Genomic DNA, 21,599 nt, shown 5'->3' with positions numbered 1-21,599 from the left:
TCAGCTGCTCGTTTTTAGCATACTGCCCTGAGGGCACAAAATCGGTCTCGCGGATTGGGATCCTAATTTTGCTTGCCGCAGTCTTTGTGGTAATGTCGACATTTTTTTCAAATCCGCAAGTATATGGTGAGGAAACGCAATATAAAGTATCGCAAACGGCTGGATGCAAGTATGGCAAGTGCGGCAGGGAAGGAGGAGCAAAAAGCGGCTATCATGGAGGCTGGAACAAATAAGACAGGATTGCTGGTTGGCGACGCGGAGTCAGACTCGGAAGATGAGCATGATGTGCCAGACTTTGTTGGTGACGCGTCCTCCCCACCCGCAAAATCGGATGAACACAAGAGATTTGAAATTGAGTTCGAGAACCTGGGGTTCACCCTCCCCACCGGCGTCGAGATCATGAGGGTAATGGATGTTAAAGAGCTGAGGACGTCCGCAGGCCATTGCTAACTCTGATCACACGTACAGGGAGTCACTGGCGACTTGAAACCTGGCCGTCTTTGCGCTGTTATGGGTCCCAGTGGAGCAGGAAAAACCACTTTTGTTTCTCTGCTTACCAATAAAGCCAAACGTACTTCGGGGACGATACGCATCAATGGAATTGAGGAAGAACTCTCAAAGTACCGCAAGTTGATTGGATTTGTTCCGCAGGAGGATGTGATGTTACGAGAGCTGACTGTCCGTGATATCCTGATGGTGAGCTCGTGTGACGAGGTACTCCATCACCTGATGCAAATTATCTTACTCGGATTTGCATCCTTGTAGCATTCCGCTCTCATGCGACTTCCGGTTGAATGGTCTAACAAGAGAAAGAAGGATCTGGTTTTGGAGACGATATCGTTTTTAGGACTGGATCACATTATGGATAACGTTATTGGAAATGAAGAAGAACGCGGTATCAGGTTCGTTCAGCATCTGTGGCAGTGATTACTTTGATGTGGACTCTTATGCAGCAGTTCACACTTTTAGTGGTGGTCAACGAAAGCGGGTCAATATTGGGATGGAGCTTGTGGCTGCTCCAAGTGTCTTATTCTTGGATGAACCCACCAGCGGATTGGACTCTGCAACATCATTCGAAGTCTGCAGTTTGTTGCATACTATTGCGCGCGAACAGTTCATGACCATCGCTGCAGTGGTACACTCTCCGTCACCTGCCGCATTCAACCAGTTTGATGATCTGCTACTGCTCGGGAAGGGCGGACGGATCATCTATTTTGGTCATAGAGCCGAAGCCATCAAGTATTTTGAGAGAATAGGCTTCACTATGCGGGAAGGTGGGTCTATTAAAGATCGGTATTTTAGACAAAAGCGCTAACATATATTATATTGCAGGAGAGAGTGCCGCAGATTTTTTCATGGAGGTGGCGACTGGTCGGGTGCCATGTCGTCTCACAAGTGCCTTTAGACCAACGCAGTTGTTTACTTGTTGGGAAAATTATAAAGCTGGCTTGGATCCAACCCTCCCGTTGAAAGACACTCGGGGAACCCTTAAGCGAAAAACCGTCAAGAGTACGGGTAGCAAAGCGAAGTTTTTTGTAGCTGCTGGTGCTATGGGACGGTCCATCGGCGCCTACTTTGCTGATGTTGGCGGCGAAATGCGTGATACAGTGCGAGGATTGTTCACGAAAGATCCCGTTAGAAGAACGCCCAATCCTTTTACCGTCTTTTATCTCTGTTACCTAAGGGCCTGTACTCAGGTGGGCCATCCTACTGCGTTGTTGCGGAGACAAAGTCTGCAATTCTAATATCTTGTGTTTTGCAGTTGTACAGGAATCCGGGAGCCTTTTGGTTTGACCAAGTGGTACATCTGCTCTGCGGCATATTCATCTCGGTAGGAGAATTGGCGCATGAGAGTTTGGTGTACGTGCAGCATTGCTCACGATTAACATGGTGATAGGTCGGCACACAAGCCAACGACTATCTCGGTCTATACCCACAGGCTGTTTGCCGGCAAGCACCGCCTGCTTTGAGCCAGGGCCCCGGATGTCAGAAAGCAGTCGATCAACTTCCTGGAAGCGGCATGTTTATATGTCTTGGCCTACTGTTCGGGGGCGTGGCTGTGGGCGCAGGGACCTTTGGTCGGGAACGCGTCGTGTATTGGCGTGATGCCAGTAGCGGCATGGCGACCTTGCCGTACTTTATGGCGAAATGGATAGCGGATATTCCCCGAATTATCATTGCAGCGATCATGTACACGCTTGCATTGATTTTGTTCCTCCCATTCCGCCAAAGGCTATTTGAGATTTTCGATCTGGTTCTCGTTTTGTACTTTGCTGCTTTCTCCATGGGTAGGTCGCTCATGTTGTGCTGGTCGCGCAAGAGACAGGGCATCCTGACACGATCTATCTAGGTTACTTTTTGTCGTCTGTCATCAAACCACAATCTGTTGCTCTCGCAGCAACTGGTTTTGTTCTTCTCTGGTCCATGTGTAAGTGTTTGACGTTCTCACTGTCTCTTATCTACTCTGCGTACTCATTAGTGTGGTTTATACGTAGTGTTTGGAGGAGTCAACCCCCAATTGCAAAATGTCATGCAAACAGGCTTCTACGCTCCCATCCGATGGCTCTGGTCTGTCTCCGCACCCCGCTGGGCCATTGAAGCGTGGTACATCAAGGAGGCGGGCGCACGACCATGGATAGAGCTCCACACGATGCCTCTCCGGCAGGGTGCATACGACAGCGGTAATTACGCGACTGCGTTAGTGAGTATTGTGTATATTGGACTGGGCTGGGCCCTTTTGGCTATCTTGGGGATGAAGCTTGTGAACCGGGACAAGCAGAAGTAGTTCAAGGTTCATAGGCGCTGGACCATTCCAATTTGTATAGTAATGACGATGTGGTTTTTGTCGTAGACGATGTATTGTATATTATAATTCGTTGCCGTATGGTTGCCCATCCACTTCTGTATGGAGGACTGTGCTGTGCCACGGGTTACGTAGCAACAACCATATGCAAGCTCACCTTCAACCCTTGGCCGACTGCAAGATTCTTGTTGGACATTTCACGGATCGTTGTTAGATTGTTTCCTTATATTCGTTTTGTTTTATTTAAACAAGATTTGCCATCATGACTGCCCACGTGCTAGACGATCCCACCGACAGCCAAAACCGCACCGCAACAAGAGCCAGCAGCTCTACAGATGAGGTCCTCCCACTCCCCGTTTCTGATAGTGACAAGCAAAAAGCGGAAACTGTATGCTCCGTTTGTATGTCTTTCCAGTGTTTGGAGGTTAATTTCTTTCTGCATGGTAGGCAAAAGAAGCCGCCAACAAGTGCTTTGCGGCTAAAAAGTACGACGAGGCTGTGGAGCGATATACAGAGGCGATATCGCATAACCCGAATGTAGCTGCTTATTATGCGAATCGAGCGTTTGGTGGGTAATACATGATTTGGCTATCATGTTCATGAGAGCAGGTAGTGAACGTTGTTATAGCATACATTCGATCCGAGTTCTACGGCGCAGCGATTCAGGATGCCGATCGGGCGATCTCACTGGACCCATCCTACATCAAGGGCTACTACCGCCGAGCCGTAGGGAACATGGCATTAGGCAAAGTAAAGGAAGCCGTCAAGGACTTTCGAGCCGTTTGTCGCGTAGCGCCAAATGACACAGACGCACGCAAGAAGCTCAGTGAATGCGAAAAAGAGCTCAAGCGCCGGACGTTTGAAGCAGCCATCGCGTTCGAAGATCGGAAGCGATCTGCAGAGGAATTGATTGGGGATGTGGAGAGTATGGTCGTTGAGGCGAGCTATGATGGGCCAAGATTGGGTGACGAAGGAGTAACGCTCGAATTCGTGACACAACTGCTGGAACATTTACGCCAACAAAAAAAGTTGCACAAAAAGTACCTTTATACCATCCTCCTGAAAGCCAAAAAGCTCTTTGAGGCTGAACCACCCATTGTGGATGTCACGGTGCCCTCTGGTGGTAAACTCACCATCTGCGGAGACATTCACGGCCAATTCTACGATCTCCTCCACGTGTTTGATCTGAACGGTCTACCATCACCTACGAACGCGTACCTATGGAACGGCGATTTCGTCGACCGTGGCTCGTTTAGCGTGGAGTGCGTTACGACGCTCTTTGCATTCAAGCTCCTCTACCCCAACTCCATATTCCTAAGTCGCGGGAACCATGAGACGGATGATATGAATAAGGTGTACGGGTTCGAAGGGGAGGTTAAGGCAAAATACTCTGAGGCAGCGTTCAAGTTGTTCAGTGAGATTTTCAATGCGGTGCCGATTGGAAATGTGGTGAATGAGAAGATTTTGGTGGTACACGGAGGGTTATTTAGTCGGGATGATGTGACGTTGGATGAGGTGCGTTGTTCTTTTTTGCTTTTTGTTCCGTTTCCTACTTTTGACGCCCAAAGCACAGCTCCGTCAAATCGATCGCTTCAAGCAACCTGGCTCCGAAGGTCTGATGTGCGAGCTTTTGTGGTCTGACCCGCAACCCCTTCCAGGCCGATCTCCCTCCAAACGTGGTGTAGGCATCCAATTTGGACCAGATGTCACGAAATCATTCCTAGAAAGGAATGGATTGGAAGTCTTGATTCGGAGTCATGAAGTTAAGCAGGAAGGATATCAAGTGGATCATGATGGGAAATGTGAGTTACTTGGAGGGTGTTGTAATGTATTGTGGCACTCTCGTTTAACGTTTGGTTGTTAGGTATCACAATTTTCAGTGCGCCGAATTACTGCGATAGTGTAGGGAACAAGGGGGCATATATCCATGTAACGCCAGATCGCAAGCTCACCTATCACCAGTTTGCGGCTGTAGAGGTATGGAAGCACATGTGAGGAAATCGCTTGTAGTGGTCAAGTGTATTAACCTTGTGTTGTGCTTTTCCTTTTGTGTAGCATCCACCAGTACGTGCCATGCAATATGCAGGCATGTTTGGAAATATGATGTAATTTATACCCAGCTGGGGAAAACGTTTTTGTATAATATATATACTATAAAATTGCAGCAGAGTTTTTACGAAAATAGAAATATCCAGTACATGAACTGTCCAAACAACAAGATTCAAACAAATAAAAAAAGAAAATACGACGAATTTTCTAAATGACCCGATCACTGGGCAATACAGTCAGGCAGCGCGTATCCACACCGATTTCCGAGACGACGTCGACTACCCACGAATCAAATCCAGTGGGTCCACACACAAACATCCGTTTCCTCTCCACCTCTTCTTGCTCATCATCCAGAGGCCACCGTTGTCTCAAAATGCTTTCCAAGTCTGGTGCACCCAATCGTGCTGGATAGATGATACCCGTGGCGGCTCCATCGGCAGGTAGAGTTCCATCGGCAATGAAACGATGGACCTGGATGCAATCCGCATAAGCCAACAAGGCACCCTCGATGAACTCGTTTCCAAGGATCGTTTCTGACGCTGTTTGCACACCGTGAATCAACGTGATGGAAACGTGGGATGAGCAGCGGGGAGAAGTGACAGTGAGCGGGAAGGCGCCTTCCATGCCGGTGCGGACGTTGACGCCAATTGCCCATCCATCAAAGTAGTGATGTTTGACAAGGACTCTGTCACCTCTGGTAAGAGTCAGTTCATCCTCGAGTGTCGCTGCATAGTCGGTAGTGACGCGGAGGGGTTCCAAAACAGGGAGGAGGAGGTACTTTATCAATTGTAAAAATGGTGTGATGCCCGTTCCACCCGCAATGAAGATCAAGCGACGGGGTACCCAGTCCGATGATCCAAGATGGAGGGGTCGCTCCGGGTTCACGAGGGGTGTCCCAAACGGACCACGGATCTTGAACTGGCGGTCTCCAGGTTTCTGTTTAACGAGATACTGCGTCATCGTGCCGTGAGGGTAAATCTTGACATCAATTTCAAATACAGAGAGATTGCCGTCTGTCTGCGGAGAATAGAAGCGCGTGATCAGTCGGCCGTTGATGCGGGCTTGGATTTCAATGGCTTGTCCGGGTAAGAAGCCAAGTGGCTCGCCGTCGCGGACGTCGTACGGGTACAACAGACAGAATCGGAACTTGTAAATGGAGGCACCTTGGGTAATAGGACTGTTTTCGACGAGAGCGTACCGACGATACTCGTTTGGATCAAACGTGCGGCCCGTACTGGCGGCATCTGCGTCAATGTTCGCGTAAGGTTGGTCCAGGTCCGGGACAAGCTCTCCTACAAGCATTTTGCTCAGTTTTTGAATCGCGAGACGCGTATGTACATGGGTCCGACGGGAGCGGACGACCAATCGCCAGTCTCGCTCCGCCATCAGGGGAGATAGTTTCATTTCCTGGACAATACTGGATTGTCTGTAACCGGCGGTAACTTCGCTGCTGGCAATAGAGGCAGCTTGGCGGTGAAGAGTCGCCTGAGTGCGTTCAGCACGTTGGGCAGGTGCCTCAGGTTTGGGCACAAATTCTTCAGCATCGAAGCCAGCTTCGTGGAACTGGAAGGATGTGAGTTAACAATACCAGTGCAGACGGTGCATAGATCGGGTACTTACGTAGTCATTGGTAATGTCTGTTCCGTTCACAGCATGAAGAATGAGCTGACCACCAGGGTGACTTGTCATCCACTGTGCAATAGAGTAGACATAGCGTCCATTGGCGACGACCAAGAGCTCGCCATTCATGACAGCCTGGTTCAAAGTCGCCCACGTAAACCTAGGCATATCCGGGCGAATTTGGGTGTGATCCAACGGAACCGTCGTTTCAGTAAGGGTCACAGAAGTTCCTCCGCGCTCCACCTTGGTCGCAAAGGGTTTGTCTGATTTCTGCACCATTTGTTTTTGCGGCATTCCGATATCTGTGCGACGGACACTGATCCAGAAAAAGGCTTCGGTGCCTATGAAAGCAGTTACCCAAAACGCCACGAGAGCAAAGAAGACTGCCCATGCGCCTTTTCCGCGGGGCTCCACCCAGGGGAACAAGGTCTCCAAGCCGAGAGCGACCTGCGCGACGGCGGTGAGGATGAGAGCAGCACCAAGGAGATTATGCGACCGGCGGACCCATTTGCGAACTCGTGACAAGCTTTCGTTGGACAGACCTAAAATATTGCATATGCCGAGCACGAGCTGGACGGCAATAAAGCTGATCAGGATCAATCCAAGGATGGCGTGCGGCCGGCTCAGAGCGATGTATTCGGTCAGAATGATGACAAAGAAGGCAATGATGCCTATGATGCCGAGGACTTGGAGGGTGAGATGGACAAAAAGCCATCCGACCGTGGAGCGCAAGTAACGAGCATAGTAAACCGAAAAGGGAAAGAGCCCCAACCAGACGGCCATCATGCCGAATCCGTGAAGTTGTTTGCGTTCAATGGATTTTGCAGGGATGGAAACAATGCTTCCACCGACCAAATCCGCCTGAGCCGCCCCACGATGGTCCTTTTCATGGTACGAGAACCATTTTTCTTCATAGTTTTTGGCGGAATTTGGATTGAATGCCCAGATGACATCGGTGAAACTGTTCAGGTTCAGGTTGATATGAATGCCGTCGTTTGGGTCGGTCTTTCGGTTAAATTCGCATAGCAATGTGTTGTTGTTGAAGGCACCACGGATAGGAATGGTGACTTGCGCACCGTAGTAGTGATACTGCTAGATCGAAATAGGAGAAGAGACATGAGATCGCCGCCAAAATTGAACCGGATTATCATAGAATCGGTCACCATGTCGAGATGTTGTGAGAAAATGAGGCGACAGCCAGCATTCAATTGTGAACATCATGGGCTCTAGCATTCTTCAACTGCAACCAAAAGTCATATGCGGAATTGAATAAAGCTGCAACTTTCCACGGTCGCCCGATGGGGTGTCCCACCCTTCACCAATGGCATGTCTCTTTTTGCATGCCATAGTTTGCCTTTCTTTTTCTTGCTCAGTTGCAATACATTATATGGAGAGCACAACTCGTCACTAGCTAATGTTGGCCACCGTTTGGTGTGGAATCTTACCGGGGGTTTGTAAGCGCCGGTCGACTCGTGTTCATGCATTTCAATGCTCTGACCCGCGAGTTGGTGACATACGATAAACTGAGCGTCGAGCATAGTGCGTCCCCAACCCAACCCTATCCAAGCCCATTTCATATTGTTCCCATTCAGTTCGAGAATCCCATGCAGCGTCTGGTTGGGAGTTCCTGCATTTTCAATGCTCCAGTGAAAGGCGTGCTTGTAACCAGAGCCCTCGTAAAAGGTCTTGTGGTTTTGGAGCGAGGTTGGGTTTGGGATACCGAGGGGGACCTCAATGTCTGCTCGCACCGTCCATAGCAAGCACGCACTCAGGAGCCAGAAACACCAGCGCATCGTCGGCATTGCCATTGTCGCTGTCATGTCGAGATGCAAGTTCCGTTTGCGTTGATTCCCCCAAGCCGTTTTAAAAAAATGGGGAAAATCTCACACACACCTTCAACCCGTAGGATAAAAACCAAAGCGGCTGAGTTGCAAAATTCGTTTGGGCTGAGTGCATGGCTGTGCCTTTGCTTATGTAATATTAGTCAGCATTGCGGAGGTCTTCAGACGTGCCATGTGATGATGGAGAAGGGTTGGGAAGCAACATTCATGTTCAGGGAAAATAAGCTTTTATGCATGCCATCGTACCTGATGGTCCCTTGATCGGGCTGCATTAAGGCGGTGGAATTCTGCAGTGTTATCGCAGGGACGCAGGGATTAGGGTGAATGACATTGGTTGTAGCCCATCGATGCTCGCTAAAGCTGAGGGTGTGCAGTGTAAAAACCACCCATCCAGGAGGCTCAAGTTTTTGACTTTTTTCGTAGCAGTTTTTAATCCATCGAGTCAGGTAACTTGCCATATGGTTACAAGTAAAGTGAATCTGTATAGCTGTATGACAGCTTGTCGGTCCTGTTGTTCTCGTTGAACATGTCACGGAACCCAAGGGAGGAATACTGCTATTGCACACAGATTTAATCAGATTCGCAGCAGAAGTTACCCATTAACTACTGTTTGGCTGCTCTTGATACATCTTTCTGAAAAGGTTTCTATAAACGACAGTATGTGCAACCAACATGCAAAGCTTCGGATAATGCAGATCTTGCTTGCCCTTATTGGGTATTGGGCCCTGGCAATATTACCAAATTGACTGTCGGTGAGCAACGATATGTACCTGCCCAAACAGTGTCAAGACCAATCGCTCAGCTGGACCTAACTGTAATATATCTGTAGAAACTAGTTTGCGATTATACTTCTACCATTTTTACTGAGCTCGGTTCCTCCAGTAGTCTGCGGCTTGCAAAGAGGACCGCGCGGGATGAGCATATACCAGATAGAGATACAGGTCGAGAATGGTACCACCCCCAGTATCCAGAATTTCATACCTTTCATACAAGACCAAGGAAACGCACCGGCAACAGATCACCAGCTGTCCGATGTTCCAGCAGCAGCTGATTTAGGATCATCCTGCTACGCTTAATACTCTAATGAGTATGGAACCTGAGTTCACGGGCTGGGAAACGCTTTCTATTGTAAGAAGGGAGGGCACCTCACTAAACGAGTACAATTCGGATTGGCATAAAGAGATAAACGATTGTCAACCCGGGCACATCTGTCTGCATCCAGACGCTTTCAGCAAAACTCATTGTCCTTTGGGACGAGGCTATTACGCCGGCCATGAGGTAAACGGAGACTTTCCCGGTAAAGCTTTCGAGAGAAGGGCGACGAGTGCAATCCGCAACATTGAGAATGCTGGCGTGCGATCCCGAAACGCAGATCTCGTAAATGCCGGTTGGTTGGTAGACCTTGCCAAGGTGCTTGTCTGCGGGAGCCAAAACATCCTCAAGCAAGTGCCGATGTATCGAGTTTAACGACCATTGTCACGACAAATATCGCTACTATGCAAACTCTCTGAATTCAAAAGCAATCTTTGATGCGTTAAATATATGAATGCTATTCATTTCAGAAGTAACTTCATGGGCAAGTGCCAAAAGAACCAAGCAAGTGGTACTATTCTCTTTTCTTTCTCCGTCTTGCGCCTTTACACCTTATTCAGGCTCGCACTGGGTTGCAGATGTGACCGTAATCAATGGGCAAGTTAGGGACCTTCTTTGTGAGAGCCTCTACCAGAGAAAGTTTCCTTTGAAAATGGCGGACAGCATAAAAGACCCTGTTCAAGCTGGAATGAATGAGCCATATCAACAAACAATGTAAAGATGTGCATCTGCGGAGAAATGTCATAAAGTATATCTCAGGGGAAGAGTGCACATATCTTTCTGTAAGTGGCCCTGAAAACAAAGGGTTATGCGCTTGAAGATGTGATAATGCTGGGTAGAAGTTTCCCTTTGATACCTCCAGGAATCTTCATTTTGAAAAGCTTCCGTCAGCAAGACTATCAGCGATACCATGTAAAGTTTCGTCCCAAGTATCGCATGTATGATCGCATGTATGTTGCCCTCAAAAGTTTCGCATGAGTTCGCTGGTGTCCACCTTTTCAGAGCTTAATTCTCCACATCGTTCTTCCGGGTTTGCATAAATATACTCAACGTCCACTATTCAATCAGGTAATCCAGATATGGAGGAAGCCCCTCTTTCTCTGCCCGATTCCCACCATGTAACGGATTCAAGGTAGGTCCTTTGCAGGTTTTATTAGCGTGCAGCCGGGTTCCTGTTAACCAAAAGTTCGAGTTTGTGAGCGCTAGCCTTGGCTTGCGATGTTGCTTGCGGTTATATTTTCCTGCCGAGACTTTCTCCATCAATGTGTTTCTTTTATACGCTCTTCTACCTAAAGAATTATGCTATGAATGCCTGATGTGGTTCGCTAAATGTATCCAGCGGTATCTGATAGATCTCTTTCCTAATTAAACAGATGTTCATATCCCTTTAATGAAACCACCGTTACGGAATTATGGCACGGTATCCCCTCAATGACGCCCGATAACTTTGCCCAACTGCTTAGAAGCGCGATCAGGTGCTCTTGGTTGCCTAAAGCCTCAAGCGACTTTTATGGTCCTCTCCGTCGCTACATCTCCCTTTGGAAGAAAACGTGCCTGAAGCGTTGCTCTACCACAGCTGAAGGCGATCGGTGGGGAGAGCTTCGTGGCCGTAGTCGTCGACGACCCAAATGACGTAGGCTCTGCCGCCAACGTTGGTGCAGAACCAGATTTGGTCTGAAGCGTCCGGCGCTAACGTTCCTGGGTTCACCGCATCGGACATTCTGGTTACGTAAAGGGCGGTAAAGGATTCCGCGGCCCTTTTCAGCCATGACGCACGGAAACTGTAGTAGGCGTACTCGAAATATGAGGGGTTGAGGGGTTTCACGCAACAATCGGGCACGTCCGCTTGGGCAAGCAGCAAGTCTCGAGTGGATTCGATGGCGATGGACGCAAAGTGGTGGGCTGCACGACACGGCCATGGGATGAAGGAAGCCGTATTGGGTGCTCCGTCGGCATATTGCGGGAAGCCGGCGTTGAGCCAGGCCGCGCAGGGGACGTCACGTCCCCTGTTTCCAGCTTTTTTTGCATCGGCAACTATCCCCGCCGCCGCTTCTCCGCCATCGGTGGCTCTATTGTAGGGTTCCGCAATGTGCGCTGCGAGGGGCTGGCCCACCGCGTATGGTCTCGTGGTCGTATCGCACAGCCAGTACTGGTAACCTGGAGTTCCCAGCGGTGTGTTTGGGTCTCTCTGAAGCGCTTGGATCCACCCATAGACCCAGGAGGCCATCTGGAGGCCGAGCCGGTCGATTGATCCCGGACCTGCAAAGCTGTTGCTCGAATACATCCAAGGGTAGCCGTCGTCGTGACGAGAGGGCTGCTGCATTGTGGGGGCCATCTTGGTTGTTGCGGAGACGGCAAATTGGTGCGGTAACGAGAAGAGAAGGAGCAGTGGTGCCTCGAAGAGCAGGCCGGTAAATGGTGAAGAAAAGAAAGGAGGAAACCGCGTGGGGGGCGTCCTTTGAAGCTTGCGACCGTCTGACTTTGACAGCTGGCGCGTGCGTAAGCCCCGATCGAGAGGCTTGACGTGGCTTTTCATGTTGGGACGATGCGTTACATAATGGATGACTGCCATGGTGGAGAAACAGTTCTGAGCCGCTTCTGGGGCTACAAGTTGAGTATTGGGGGTATCTTAGTGTCCTCCATGGTGGTGACAACCAAGAAATTCTCCCTCAGCGAGCTGGTAGGCGCACTCCAATATCCTCTGCTACTGTACCCCCCAAGTTGTATGTTCTGGTAGTCAAAGATTTGGCATAGCAGTACTAAAGGCATGGATCTATGATGGCTCCCTGCGTTCCCGCTGTATAATCGGGATTACCTGCAGAGTGATCAATGCGCAATATTACACTTAGCAAGAGGGCTAATCTTGCTTTTCCACTACTTGCTGCTGTCTGTTGATGCCAGAGTGCGCAACAGCGTTGCGCTGGTGGGCAGTTTCCATTGGCTTCGCAAAGATTGTGGGTCGTGGTGAAGATTGCTACTGCCCGGTTGCTGAAAAAGATGAATCTCACTGTCGATAACATTTGAATCTATATTGGCGAATGAGTTGATCAACGTACAAACGAGCCTCACGTTTCCGTTGCTGATTTACAAACAGCCGGTCACGATGGCTGGGGTTGCAGAGACCATTGCAACGATTACATTGGACAGAACCTGAAAGACGCACTCTGGATTCCTCGTGAGCTACGGCACTCACAAGATCAGATCACCGAGCAGAAACAGGTATCCTTCATTCCAAGCACATACACATCCATAGCTGGCTTCGGAACGATTTTGCTTTATACAGTAAATAGTAACCATGCTCGAATTTGGGAGCACCATCAAGGATGCAATGTCGCCTGAAGACTCAAGATTAACTTGGCTTGGCTGGTAGTAAAGCACCTGCCTTCTGGAGCCAAGCGATGAACATGAAGATTAGTGGCAATGTGTGCTTCCATATCACGACATGTACAGTCGGACAGCCGCCCACGATGAGGTATATGATGGTCCTTTGTAGCTACTGAGTTTGTCCTGCAGATGCATCAAAGGCCATTGTATATAAAACGTCGCATTGCTATACTAATAAAGTAGAAGAAACACGATTCTCTATTGTATGTATTTCAATGTCCTATCCATATCTTCAATCCCTGTCGCATTGCATCCTGAACCAAAACCGATACCTTTCATATCGTCCACTTGCTTTTTTAAAGGCCATTTGCTTCCTTAGTTGCCACTATGGTCTATCTTCCTTATCATGACGAGTGGAATCCAGAATAGGTGGATGCGTGGCAAGGATAAACCTCTCACGACCAAGTCTTTGATCTGCAAACCCATAACTTTACAGCGTGGCACGAATTGGTAATTTTTATTCACAGGAAAATGAAGCTTAACAAGAGTCACATCAACCTGGCACTGATTTTACCACCTAGATTCTGCTGCACATGCCAATCCAAGTAACAGTGCAGACTTTCAACTGGCCATAGTGAGCAGACCAGTCATCAGCTCACACAGGCGACAACAACGACGAATGAAAACCAACAGCGTCCATCCCCATCGCCGGGTTCATACCTGGATATATTTCATATGCTCTTCTGTATATGTTTGTATTGGATATTGGTATTTCCTTTGCAGTGGGTGCTGCAGTCGACTTTACGAAAACTCAGCTTTCATGCGCCACACCCACGTGATAGCACATGATATGCGGCAAGATCTCCGCTCAGCGTTTTTGGGGCTCCTTTTCGCAACTTATCTTTTTCCATTTGGGCACAACGACGACGGCGGAAAGAATGATGGGAGAGCAAACGGACGTATCGCTTCACCCTCTAAAGGGGGAGGAGAACAAGGTCCTCATCATGGGAGGAGGCATTGCTGGTCTCACGGCCGCACTTGCCATCAGGCGAGTGGCCGCGCTCACAGGTCTCAGTTTGCGGCCAATCATTTACGAAGCATCCAATTCACCTTACCCGGGCGAAAATACGTCCTCACACTGGATTCTCTGGCGCTGGGCCATTGATGTGCTTCTGGAACTTGGGCTCGGAAAGCGCCTCTCACGGATTTCCATGCCCATTGATAACTTAAAGGCAGTAGACGCAGATACTAATGAGCTGTTGGTCCACTATCCCCCCATCGATCCTCTCACTGGCCTGCCAGAAAAGGAGCAGATACAGGACCCAGAAGCTGGCAACACGGCCGGTGGTATCCCAGCCATGATTGGTATTCGCAAGGTTGATGTGATCCGCACCCTTTTGTTGGCCCTGTCGGATATCCGAGACGACTTACTCGATGGCTCTTTTGTGCCAACCGCCGCCAACAATTCTCAAGGTAGCACACCTGAAGGCATACCAGAAGGCATTGACGCCGATCTGGCGTGGGGAAACACATGGTTCCATGATGAAGGCTACGCGGACCTCGTCCCCGATCTCCATCTTGGATACGAACTGGACTCGTTTCTCATCTCTGCATCAACCGGAAAGGTCACGGTGAAATTTACAAACGGCGTGGTGGAACAAGGATTTATGCTCATTGGTGCAGATGGTCTTCATTCTAAAGTGAGAGAGCTTCTCGGTTCTAATCGGTACCCTGCCCAGCATGCTGGTGCGGCCGTTGTTTACGGTATCGCCAATCTTTCCCATCCTCCCTTGGACATGCCCACAGAATACGCGGACGGGAACCCTCTCCCACAATCCAAGATGAGTGAATTGACAGCATTTTGCCCAGATGGAAACGCGGTAGGGATTGTTGGGCGCGGCGTCGCTTTTGGGGTGAACAATCTCGGGAACGGCATGTTGGGCTGGAATCTTGTTGTTGCGCAGCCTGAGCCTCACTTTCACACTACCCAATTTGCTGCGGAAGAACAAGAGCGGAGACAAATGGGGCAGGCGTCTTCGTCTGGTACAGACCCATTTCGACTGGAGCAAATCTCCACAGATGTGCCCTCAAGCGGCCCTTCCAGTGGCCATTCTTCCCGGAGCGCTTCCCCCGTGCCTAGCGTCTCGAGCGATAAGACCGCCGTCGACTCGATCACAACCAGCCTCCAGGCCACGTCGCTGGACACCCCGCCTACCTCTGCACCCACCTCCCCTCCCACAACCCCCCGCACCCGCAAGAGGATGGAAACGGCGTTTGAGCGCCAACTCCGTCTCCAGCGTGAAGAGCTCTTGGCTTCCAAACTCGCCCCACCCTCCCCGAATGACCCAGTCACCCGCCTCTCTCACATTCGAGCCCAAGGACTCGCTCTGTCCCTTGTTTCCCGTCACCCTTCACTTCCTACCACTGTTCTATCTCTGATTGCGCATTCCGACGCAGGTTCTATCTACGCACAAGATATTCTGGACTTGGCACAAGAGTACCCGGAAAGCACCACCTCACCCAACTTTCATCCCGGACGCGTTATCCTCATTGGTGACGCTGCTCACCCCGTCGCCACCAACGCCAATGGTTCCGTCGGTGGAGGTCTTGCCATTACAGACGCAGCTCTTTTGGCTAAACTTATCGCAAAGCACCTAAGCAACGATCACACCTCCACCGAAACGGCACTCGGCAATCTCGCTCGCGAATTTGATAACCTCCGTATCGGCCCCTGTTCGCGTGTCATGACGGACGCAAGAGCCGAAGGAGGGTGGGGAAGAACCGAAAACGGATGGGTGAGGAGTTTGTGGAGGTTGAGTTGGAAAGTGACCACTCGCCAGTGGGTTCGCTCAACTTTTGCGCAAATGCTTGAAAGAGGAGGTATCAAGGGTGATTATGTTGGGTTGAATAAAGTCAGAACCAGTGGAGCAGTTTAGATGTGTGCATAGATTTGATTAGGTTACATAGATTGGATAGCAATTTCTAGGACATTTTTTATATTTTCAATAAATTTTCTGTACGGATTCAAGTAATGCAAAACAAAAACAGAAAGGAATGGGAAGCGAAACCACTGTTGACGGTCCGAATACACAATTTTACTGCGCAATGCCTTCGACTTCAGACCCGACAACCCCCCATTCCCCATCCAAATTCTCTTTCCAAAGCGATACCTTATTATCCCCGCACGACACTGCCAAAATATTTCCACTGGTCGACCAACTGACGCGCCAGACGACATCAGAGAAGGGGTCGGCTTTTAAAGGACGCTTGGACCAGTGGGCTTTGGGATCTTCTTGTGTCCAAATGAGAACGGTCTTGTCCTGTTTTTAATGTGTTAGGAAATGCGGTTGAGGAAAGATGAGGAGGGATACGCGTACAGGCGTACCTGAGAACAACTGGCGAGGTAGCTGGTAGGTAATCCAATGTTGGGAGCCCATGCAATATCTCTAACCCAATCCGTGTGACCTTCCAAAGTCGCGTCCTCCTTCCACTGTCCATTCTCTTCTCTGCGTATCGACATTAAAACCTTGTACTGTACCCAAGATGACCATAAAATATACGCACCGCCAAATCTTGATCAAATTATCGCATCCGGCTGTTGCAAACCGTTTTACGAGAGTTGGCGGGGCGGCGCCGGTGACTTGGATCAATGTGCCCGGTGTGGTGGCCGGAGCCCACGTCACAGAGTTACACCCGATTGAGTGGGCAGGGAAGGCATTCACGTCCCATGTACCGTCATCTATAGTATTTTGTTATGATGGGTTTGTACAACAACATGTAAAAGAAGGAACGTACCCTTGCAGGATGCAATTGACACCTTTCCATCTGATGATGCAGCCGCCAGTGTCAACCCAAACTCATGCGGCGCCCATGCAATCGAGTTCACTAGTCGCAAAATCCACAATGAGCTCTTGCGCACACACTCAACCTGCCAGCTCAAACGTACCCGAAGCTCCATGCTTCTTATGTTCCCATACCCGTGACCACTGTCCATTCGTCTCCTTCCAAACACACACTTTGGAATCATACGAGCAAGACGCGAGGACGTTCCCGAATTTAGGATGTGCCCACGAGATTTGCCAGACGGGACCGTCGTGTCTGTTTTTCTATTAGCATCTTATTCTGCTGTCTTATCGTTGCTTTGAGCCGAACGTACCCTCGCAAGGTGTCCACCAACCGATGGGCATCCCCCTCTATTTCGTAGATCTTTACCGTACGGTCGGAAGAACAGGTCGCTAGTCGCTTGCCATAGTAATCAACCTGCGCATCGTGCTGGTCGGGGTGTCAGTGTCTGTGGTATGTTTGAGTTACGAACACAGTGTTCAACTTACTATCAGGTCCTCGTGTTGCGTGTCAAATGTGAGTGCAGTGCCTGCTGCCTGAATGTCAAGTCGTGAGTTCTGATGTCAACACTTTTTGCAAATGAGAAACAAAACTCACCATCTTGGTGCGTACCGTAAGTGCACCGTTTACCCAAAATATCACAGGAAACAACCCCAAACGCAACCTGCAAAGAACCGTGAACGTGTCAATATCCCACAAAGCAGCCTGGCAAACTCAAAGGAAAACGACACCAACAATCCAATAAACTCTGGCTTCTCAAAAGCACTGATGGAACAAATGGAATCTACTGGGCAGCCCGTCGTCGTCGGCCACGTTCCAACTTGCCCAGTGTGGCTTAGTAGGACGGTCGTCTTGTTGCTATAGCAACATCAGATGCGGACCTCCTCAGGTAAGCAACGGGCGTCGTCCTTCCGTTGTGAATTCTCGACGGGCAAGATGAACCAGGGTATATGGGCGTTTGGCCCACCCAGTCTTTTGATGGCGGTCATGGTTGCGGGGATACATAACCCCCTGGTCGTCTCCCTTTGTCTTTCGGTTCTTGCCGGCCTGGGTACCTACAAAGCGATTCCCCTCGTCAGCGACGTTTTTATAGCTCATGGACGGTCCGGGAAGGATTTGTTGAAGGAGGGGAGACCGGTCATGTATGTTTTATGTTCTTGGAAATCGTATGTGATGGGTATTGACTTGTAGTTGTAGACCAGAGAGCATGGGCGCGATCGCTGGCGTCGTATACTTTATCGTCATGTTTGTTTTTATTCCAGTACCTTTTATTGGATGGTTCCGGGATTCAGAGTACGCGTTGGCGGATTTCCCGCATAATAAGGTACATGCATTCGCATGCCTTTCATCTATCCGCGTCGTCTGATTTCTTTCTAGTTTGCACAATTTCTGGGTGGACTCTTGTCACTCATGAGTATGCTCTTTCTGGGATTTGCGGATGATGTGCTCGATATTCGATGGCGGGTCAAGATCTGGCTACCCTTGATTGCGTCTATGCCGCTTCTCATGGTCTACTGCGTTACATATGGTGGAACAGATGTTGTTGTGCCTATCCCGCTCCGATCCCTATTTGGGCAAAAAATGTTACATCTTGGTACGTGCAGCAATTGTATACATTGTAATCAAGTATTGACTCGTTTCTTTAGGCATCTTTTACTATGCGTTTATGGCCGCTCTGGCCATCTTTTCGACGAACGCAATCAACATCCTAGCAGGTGTCAATGGCGTGGAAGCCGGGCAGTCCCTCGTCATTGCGCTGTCGATCGCTGCAAACGATTTCCTCCAACTACATCGCAATCCCGCGCGTGCCGAAGCGCATTTGACGTCACTGTATTTTGTTCTTCCCTTTATTGGAGTGACATTGGGGTTTTTAAAGCACAACTGGTACGTATCGTGTTGATACCGTGGATTTTGTGATTTGGAGCTGACAGTAGGATGCAGGTACCCCGCACGTGCATTCGGGGGGGATACACTCTGCTACTTTGCAGGAATGATCTTTGCCGTGGTCGGGATATTAGGCAACTTTAGCAAAACCGTCTTGCTTTTTATGGTGCCTCAGATTTTCAACTTTATTTATTCGTGCCCTCAATTGTTTCATTTTGTGGAGTGCCCGAGGCATCGGATGCCTAGGTAAGTGCTTCATAAAGCTTTGCATTCGTAGTGCGTCCCTCACCAAGTTTTTTAGTTACAACTCCTCCACCAAGCTCTTGGAACCCACATGGTGCTCGCTATCCAAAACTGGCAAACTCGGCCGCCTCATGATCCGCATTCTGCGAACCTTCCGTCTCGTTCACATTCGACGCGACCCTAAAACAGGTGAAGCCGTGCAAGCCAACAACCTCACGCTCATGAACCTCTTATTGGTAAAGTTCGGACCTATGTCCGAACCGCGGTTGGCTACCTTTGTAATGATTGTCCAGGCACTGTGTTCGTGTCTTGCGTTTTTGATTAGATATCGGCTGGTCAAGTTTGTGTATAACGAGGTGGAGGATAACAGGAATTAAAGAGCGTGATGACAGAAAGTGGTGGTTCTTTCGGCTATTTATCATTTGTTTACAACTAAGCACGACTTTTGTACATATGTAAACTATTTTTGTTTATTCGTAAAGTCTGGCCGGACCTGGTCTAGCATCCCCTCTCATCGCCAACAACAATGGCAGCTTTCTCTTCTCTCTTGCGTGAACCATCTCTTGTGACAGGTCCTCCTGTACCGGACAGGCGCTTTTGGATGCCTGGTCGCATGTGAACCCTCCCGGAGTGGAGATACAGGCCTTGTCGGCCGGACACTCCATGTTGAGCCAGCGGCCCGTTGTTGGTGTTGACGCTATTCCGAGCCAGATATTTTTCATTATACAGCATGCTACGCTGTGCGCAAAACTATTCATACTCACGAATGCACTGGACAAAACTCCGGCCCGAACATTTCGGCCGATCCTGAGCAGGGTGGCACTCTGTTCCATCTTCAACGATGGGATCACATCCCGTCTTGCGCGTCAATCCCACATCCCCCCATGTTGGACCGTTGGATTTTGGGAGCTTGGAAATTAGGTTAGTGGCTGTGGGGGTGTAGCAGGTTCCGGGAATCAGCGCGGCGAGTGTTGTGTTGGTGAGATCGTGACTTGAACATGTGCAATTGAGTGTGAGACCAAAGGGATTGGAGTCGTTGGGGGTGCACTGTATCGACTTTGTCATGAGCCATGCGCATACTAAAATCATAGTAAAAGTCTATACCTCCATTGCCGACTGCCCTCGTTGGCACAAGACCGCGCACATGGACTCCCAATCCGCGCAAAAAGCCGGTACATCGGAGATTGTTCCGTCTTGAATGCACGTACAGGAAACAGATTGTGACAAGAGCAAGAAGAGTGCAATCAAATTTATGGAATACATGGTATGTAAACGTGTAATGGGATGCAGTTGCCGCTGCGAGTGATGCTTTGCAGGCGACAGAGTACAGACAAACACTAGGTTTTTTAACACCCCCTCTACAAACGCCTATCCAACACCCACCCCATGACACCATCAGCACACCTCCTTTTCCGCTCGCTTCTTCTTCCACCAGATGTATGCCGTCATCCCGCGTTGAGTAAGCAGTGGACTCTTTCAACTCACAGCGGGACTCGAACAGAAACGCGTTGCCTAAGCGTCAGGATTGATTACGGCATAGGGATTTCACCCTCTTGGGGATCGTAGAAGACAGAAGCTGGACGAGTGTTTTGTTTTGGACATGGCATACAGTGGCGAAAGAAAATCTGTAGAATATTTATGGGTGGAGGTGCTTTGGTCAGCGTAGATGCAGCAGACTAGTGTCATCTGTGTTTCTTAAATTGGTTCTGTGGGTTCTGCAGGTGGACTCGAAAGACTGTTAAAAGAGCACAATGTTTTCCCCCCCTCCTTCAAAGTGCGTGCCTCTTCCACTTTTGCTCCGTGTGCCGTACTGCTCGGACACGAATATTGGATTCTCCATTCTCTGTTTTTGCCTGATACTTTGAGATAGTGTGCAGCTAAACACCTCTCCATTCGCCCATCTCGTCTCCAAGTAAAGATGTCAGCCAAGTTTTACACAACTGCTCTTGTCGTGCTCCTTCGCTTCCTCATAGCTTGCGTTGTTGCCACCCATGCCTCGATTGAACGTCGGTGGTATGATATCCAGTATCAGGGAAGCGCTAGTTACTACGGTGATGGATGTCAGTGATCTCGGAGCACGCTATTTTTATATGAATGCTTGGATAGTAACATATTGACGTGCGCTGTCTTCTAGACAAGACCATTCAGGGCGGACTAGACCCACCACCGATAGGACCAGAGAATGGGGGATGGTACGGGGCTTGTTATAGCACGTTTCCTGATCGACCTCCCCTCGTGCCAAAGAACTTTAACATGTTTGCGGCATTGGTATGTTTGTAAACGTTTTGTCGATAGCAACTAAATCTACACTGACATGCAATACGTGGCCAACACGGAATGACCCCAACAGAACAGTCAACAGTTCCAAGCACTGTCGCCCAAGAACGTCTGCGGGACATGCATCGCCGTCACAAACACTCTTCTCGGCACCCGAGTCGTGCTGCAAATCGTCGACAGCTGCCCTGGCTGTCCCCTCAACGGCATTGACATCTCCCATCAAGCCATGTCTGCACTCCTTGGCGGAAAACAGGGATTAGTAGATTACTCCACATCACCATGGGATCCTGTCCACTGGGCACAAGCAGTTGCTGTCGGTAAATTGTGGAGTGTGCAATGGCAAGTGACCGATTGCGCGGAACTACAAGAGGATAAAACCTACCGGGTCGATGGCGTACCTGCTGACCAGCAGATTTTGGCCCAACGAGCCGTGTCGATCCGGGCTGGGGTGACACTGTTCAAGAAGGCTGGAAAGTTGCAAAGGTTTTCGTGAAAGTGGTGTATTTTCTTGATAGCTTGTACTCTCAAAGAGCGTGTTACTAGTATATTTGTATCTTATGGAAATATTATAATGTTGTCACCCTTGACTCCCGCCGTGGTTGTTGTACTTGAGGAGTTCCGAT

General features: G+C 49.4%; 8 protein-coding genes across 9 annotated transcripts; 5 read left to right on the top strand and 3 right to left on the bottom strand.

The window, feature by feature from the left end:
• Positions 1-123: 123 nt before the first annotated feature.
• SPPG_09010 (uncharacterized protein) lies at positions 124-2,785 on the top strand (the record flags this gene model as incomplete). The annotated part of the gene is made up of 9 exons (XM_016757162.1): positions 124-405; positions 469-696; positions 766-902; positions 970-1,274; positions 1,333-1,697; positions 1,763-1,831; positions 1,898-2,288; positions 2,351-2,428; positions 2,496-2,785. The coding sequence occupies 9 exons, from the start codon at positions 124-126 to the stop codon at positions 2,783-2,785; spliced, it is 2,145 nt and encodes a 714-aa protein (XP_016611263.1).
• Positions 2,786-2,984: 199 nt separating this feature from the next.
• On the top strand, positions 2,985-5,013 carry SPPG_02278 (uncharacterized protein). Its single transcript, XM_016750568.1, has 6 exons — positions 2,985-3,191; positions 3,251-3,371; positions 3,432-4,318; positions 4,377-4,605; positions 4,668-4,780; positions 4,859-5,013. The coding sequence occupies exons 1-6, from the start codon at positions 3,066-3,068 to the stop codon at positions 4,910-4,912; spliced, it is 1,530 nt and encodes a 509-aa protein (XP_016611262.1). The 5' UTR covers positions 2,985-3,065; the 3' UTR covers positions 4,913-5,013.
• On the bottom strand, positions 4,919-8,369 carry SPPG_02277. 2 transcript variants are annotated; one of them, XM_016750567.1, is made up of 3 exons: positions 7,918-8,369; positions 6,473-7,564; positions 4,919-6,415 (listed from the first exon to the last, which is right to left on the bottom strand). In XM_016750567.1, exons 1-3 carry the CDS (start codon positions 8,290-8,292, stop codon positions 5,060-5,062), a joined length of 2,823 nt encoding a protein of 940 aa, XP_016611261.1. In that variant the 5' UTR covers positions 8,293-8,369; the 3' UTR covers positions 4,919-5,059. The 2 variants fall into 2 exon arrangements, with proteins under 2 accessions (XP_016611261.1, XP_016611260.1); XM_016750566.1 differs by having other exon boundaries at positions 6,473-7,561.
• A 2,603-nt stretch (positions 8,370-10,972) lies between these two features.
• SPPG_02276 (uncharacterized protein) lies at positions 10,973-11,977 on the bottom strand (the record flags this gene model as incomplete). The annotated part of the gene is made up of 1 exon (XM_016750565.1): positions 10,973-11,977. The coding sequence occupies one exon, from the start codon at positions 11,975-11,977 to the stop codon at positions 10,973-10,975; it is 1,005 nt and encodes a 334-aa protein (XP_016611259.1).
• Positions 11,978-13,623: 1,646 nt separating this feature from the next.
• On the top strand, positions 13,624-15,794 carry SPPG_02275 (uncharacterized protein). Its single transcript, XM_016750564.1, has one exon. It carries the CDS (start codon positions 13,668-13,670, stop codon positions 15,663-15,665), a length of 1,998 nt encoding a protein of 665 aa, XP_016611258.1. The 5' UTR covers positions 13,624-13,667; the 3' UTR covers positions 15,666-15,794.
• SPPG_02274 (GTPase-activating protein SEC13) lies at positions 15,698-17,377 on the bottom strand. The gene is made up of 9 exons (XM_016750563.1): positions 17,308-17,377; positions 17,170-17,236; positions 17,061-17,108; positions 16,886-17,001; positions 16,676-16,827; positions 16,525-16,614; positions 16,294-16,468; positions 16,115-16,235; positions 15,698-16,049 (listed from the first exon to the last, which is right to left on the bottom strand). Exons 2-9 carry the CDS (start codon positions 17,170-17,172, stop codon positions 15,825-15,827), a joined length of 930 nt encoding a protein of 309 aa, XP_016611257.1. The 5' UTR covers positions 17,173-17,236; positions 17,308-17,377; the 3' UTR covers positions 15,698-15,824.
• A 108-nt stretch (positions 17,378-17,485) lies between these two features.
• Positions 17,486-19,206, top strand: SPPG_02273 (uncharacterized protein). The gene is made up of 6 exons (XM_016750562.1): positions 17,486-17,714; positions 17,770-17,896; positions 17,950-18,166; positions 18,219-18,456; positions 18,514-18,702; positions 18,758-19,206. Exons 1-6 carry the CDS (start codon positions 17,509-17,511, stop codon positions 19,074-19,076), a joined length of 1,296 nt encoding a protein of 431 aa, XP_016611256.1. The 5' UTR covers positions 17,486-17,508; the 3' UTR covers positions 19,077-19,206.
• A 1,232-nt stretch (positions 19,207-20,438) lies between these two features.
• Positions 20,439-21,559, top strand: SPPG_02272 (uncharacterized protein). Its single transcript, XM_016750561.1, has 3 exons — positions 20,439-20,759; positions 20,834-20,967; positions 21,050-21,559. The coding sequence occupies exons 1-3, from the start codon at positions 20,618-20,620 to the stop codon at positions 21,467-21,469; spliced, it is 696 nt and encodes a 231-aa protein (XP_016611255.1). The 5' UTR covers positions 20,439-20,617; the 3' UTR covers positions 21,470-21,559.
• Positions 21,560-21,599: the final 40 nt, after the last annotated feature.

The sequence above is a fragment of the Spizellomyces punctatus genome (assembly GCF_000182565.1).
Source record: "Spizellomyces punctatus DAOM BR117 chromosome Unknown supercont1.3, whole genome shotgun sequence".
NCBI lineage: Eukaryota > Fungi > Chytridiomycota > Chytridiomycetes > Spizellomycetales > Spizellomycetaceae > Spizellomyces > Spizellomyces punctatus.
The sequence above is the reverse complement of the archived record's forward strand: the minus strand, read 5'-3'. Positions and strand labels throughout refer to the sequence as shown.

What these genes read in the sequence shown, in the direction of transcription:
- SPPG_02277 (XM_016750567.1), bottom strand. Translation starts at nt 8,292, where the DNA reads ATGACAGCGACAATGGCAATGCCGACGATGCGCTGGTGTTTCTGGCTC. An exon ending in CCGGCGCTTACAAACCCCCG is followed by an intron (nt 7,565 to 7,917) that starts GTAAGATTCCAC and finishes ATTTCGATCTAG; the next exon opens with CAGTATCACTACTACGGTGC. An exon ending in CAGACATTACCAATGACTAC is followed by an intron (nt 6,416 to 6,472) that starts GTAAGTACCCGA and finishes ACATCCTTCCAG; the next exon opens with TTCCACGAAGCTGGCTTCGA.
- SPPG_02273 (XM_016750562.1), top strand. Translation starts at nt 17,509, where the DNA reads ATGAACCAGGGTATATGGGCGTTTGGCCCACCCAGTCTTTTGATGGCG. An exon ending in CGGATTTCCCGCATAATAAG is followed by an intron (nt 17,897 to 17,949) that starts GTACATGCATTC and finishes ATTTCTTTCTAG; the next exon opens with TTTGCACAATTTCTGGGTGG. An exon ending in GCAAAAAATGTTACATCTTG is followed by an intron (nt 18,167 to 18,218) that starts GTACGTGCAGCA and finishes TCGTTTCTTTAG; the next exon opens with GCATCTTTTACTATGCGTTT.
- SPPG_02275 (XM_016750564.1), top strand. Translation starts at nt 13,668, where the DNA reads ATGATGGGAGAGCAAACGGACGTATCGCTTCACCCTCTAAAGGGGGAG.
- SPPG_02272 (XM_016750561.1), top strand. Translation starts at nt 20,618, where the DNA reads ATGTCAGCCAAGTTTTACACAACTGCTCTTGTCGTGCTCCTTCGCTTC. An exon ending in TAGTTACTACGGTGATGGAT is followed by an intron (nt 20,760 to 20,833) that starts GTCAGTGATCTC and finishes GCTGTCTTCTAG; the next exon opens with ACAAGACCATTCAGGGCGGA. An exon ending in TTAACATGTTTGCGGCATTG is followed by an intron (nt 20,968 to 21,049) that starts GTATGTTTGTAA and finishes TGACCCCAACAG; the next exon opens with AACAGTCAACAGTTCCAAGC.
- SPPG_02278 (XM_016750568.1), top strand. Translation starts at nt 3,066, where the DNA reads ATGACTGCCCACGTGCTAGACGATCCCACCGACAGCCAAAACCGCACC. An exon ending in TTATGCGAATCGAGCGTTTG is followed by an intron (nt 3,372 to 3,431) that starts GTGGGTAATACA and finishes ACGTTGTTATAG; the next exon opens with CATACATTCGATCCGAGTTC. An exon ending in ACCAGTTTGCGGCTGTAGAG is followed by an intron (nt 4,781 to 4,858) that starts GTATGGAAGCAC and finishes CCTTTTGTGTAG; the next exon opens with CATCCACCAGTACGTGCCAT.
- SPPG_02274 (XM_016750563.1), bottom strand. An exon ending in AATTTGATCAAGATTTGGCG is followed by an intron (nt 16,236 to 16,293) that starts GTGCGTATATTT and finishes GTCGATACGCAG; the next exon opens with AGAAGAGAATGGACAGTGGA. An exon ending in ACCTCGCCAGTTGTTCTCAG is followed by an intron (nt 16,050 to 16,114) that starts GTACGCCTGTAC and finishes CATTAAAAACAG; the next exon opens with GACAAGACCGTTCTCATTTG.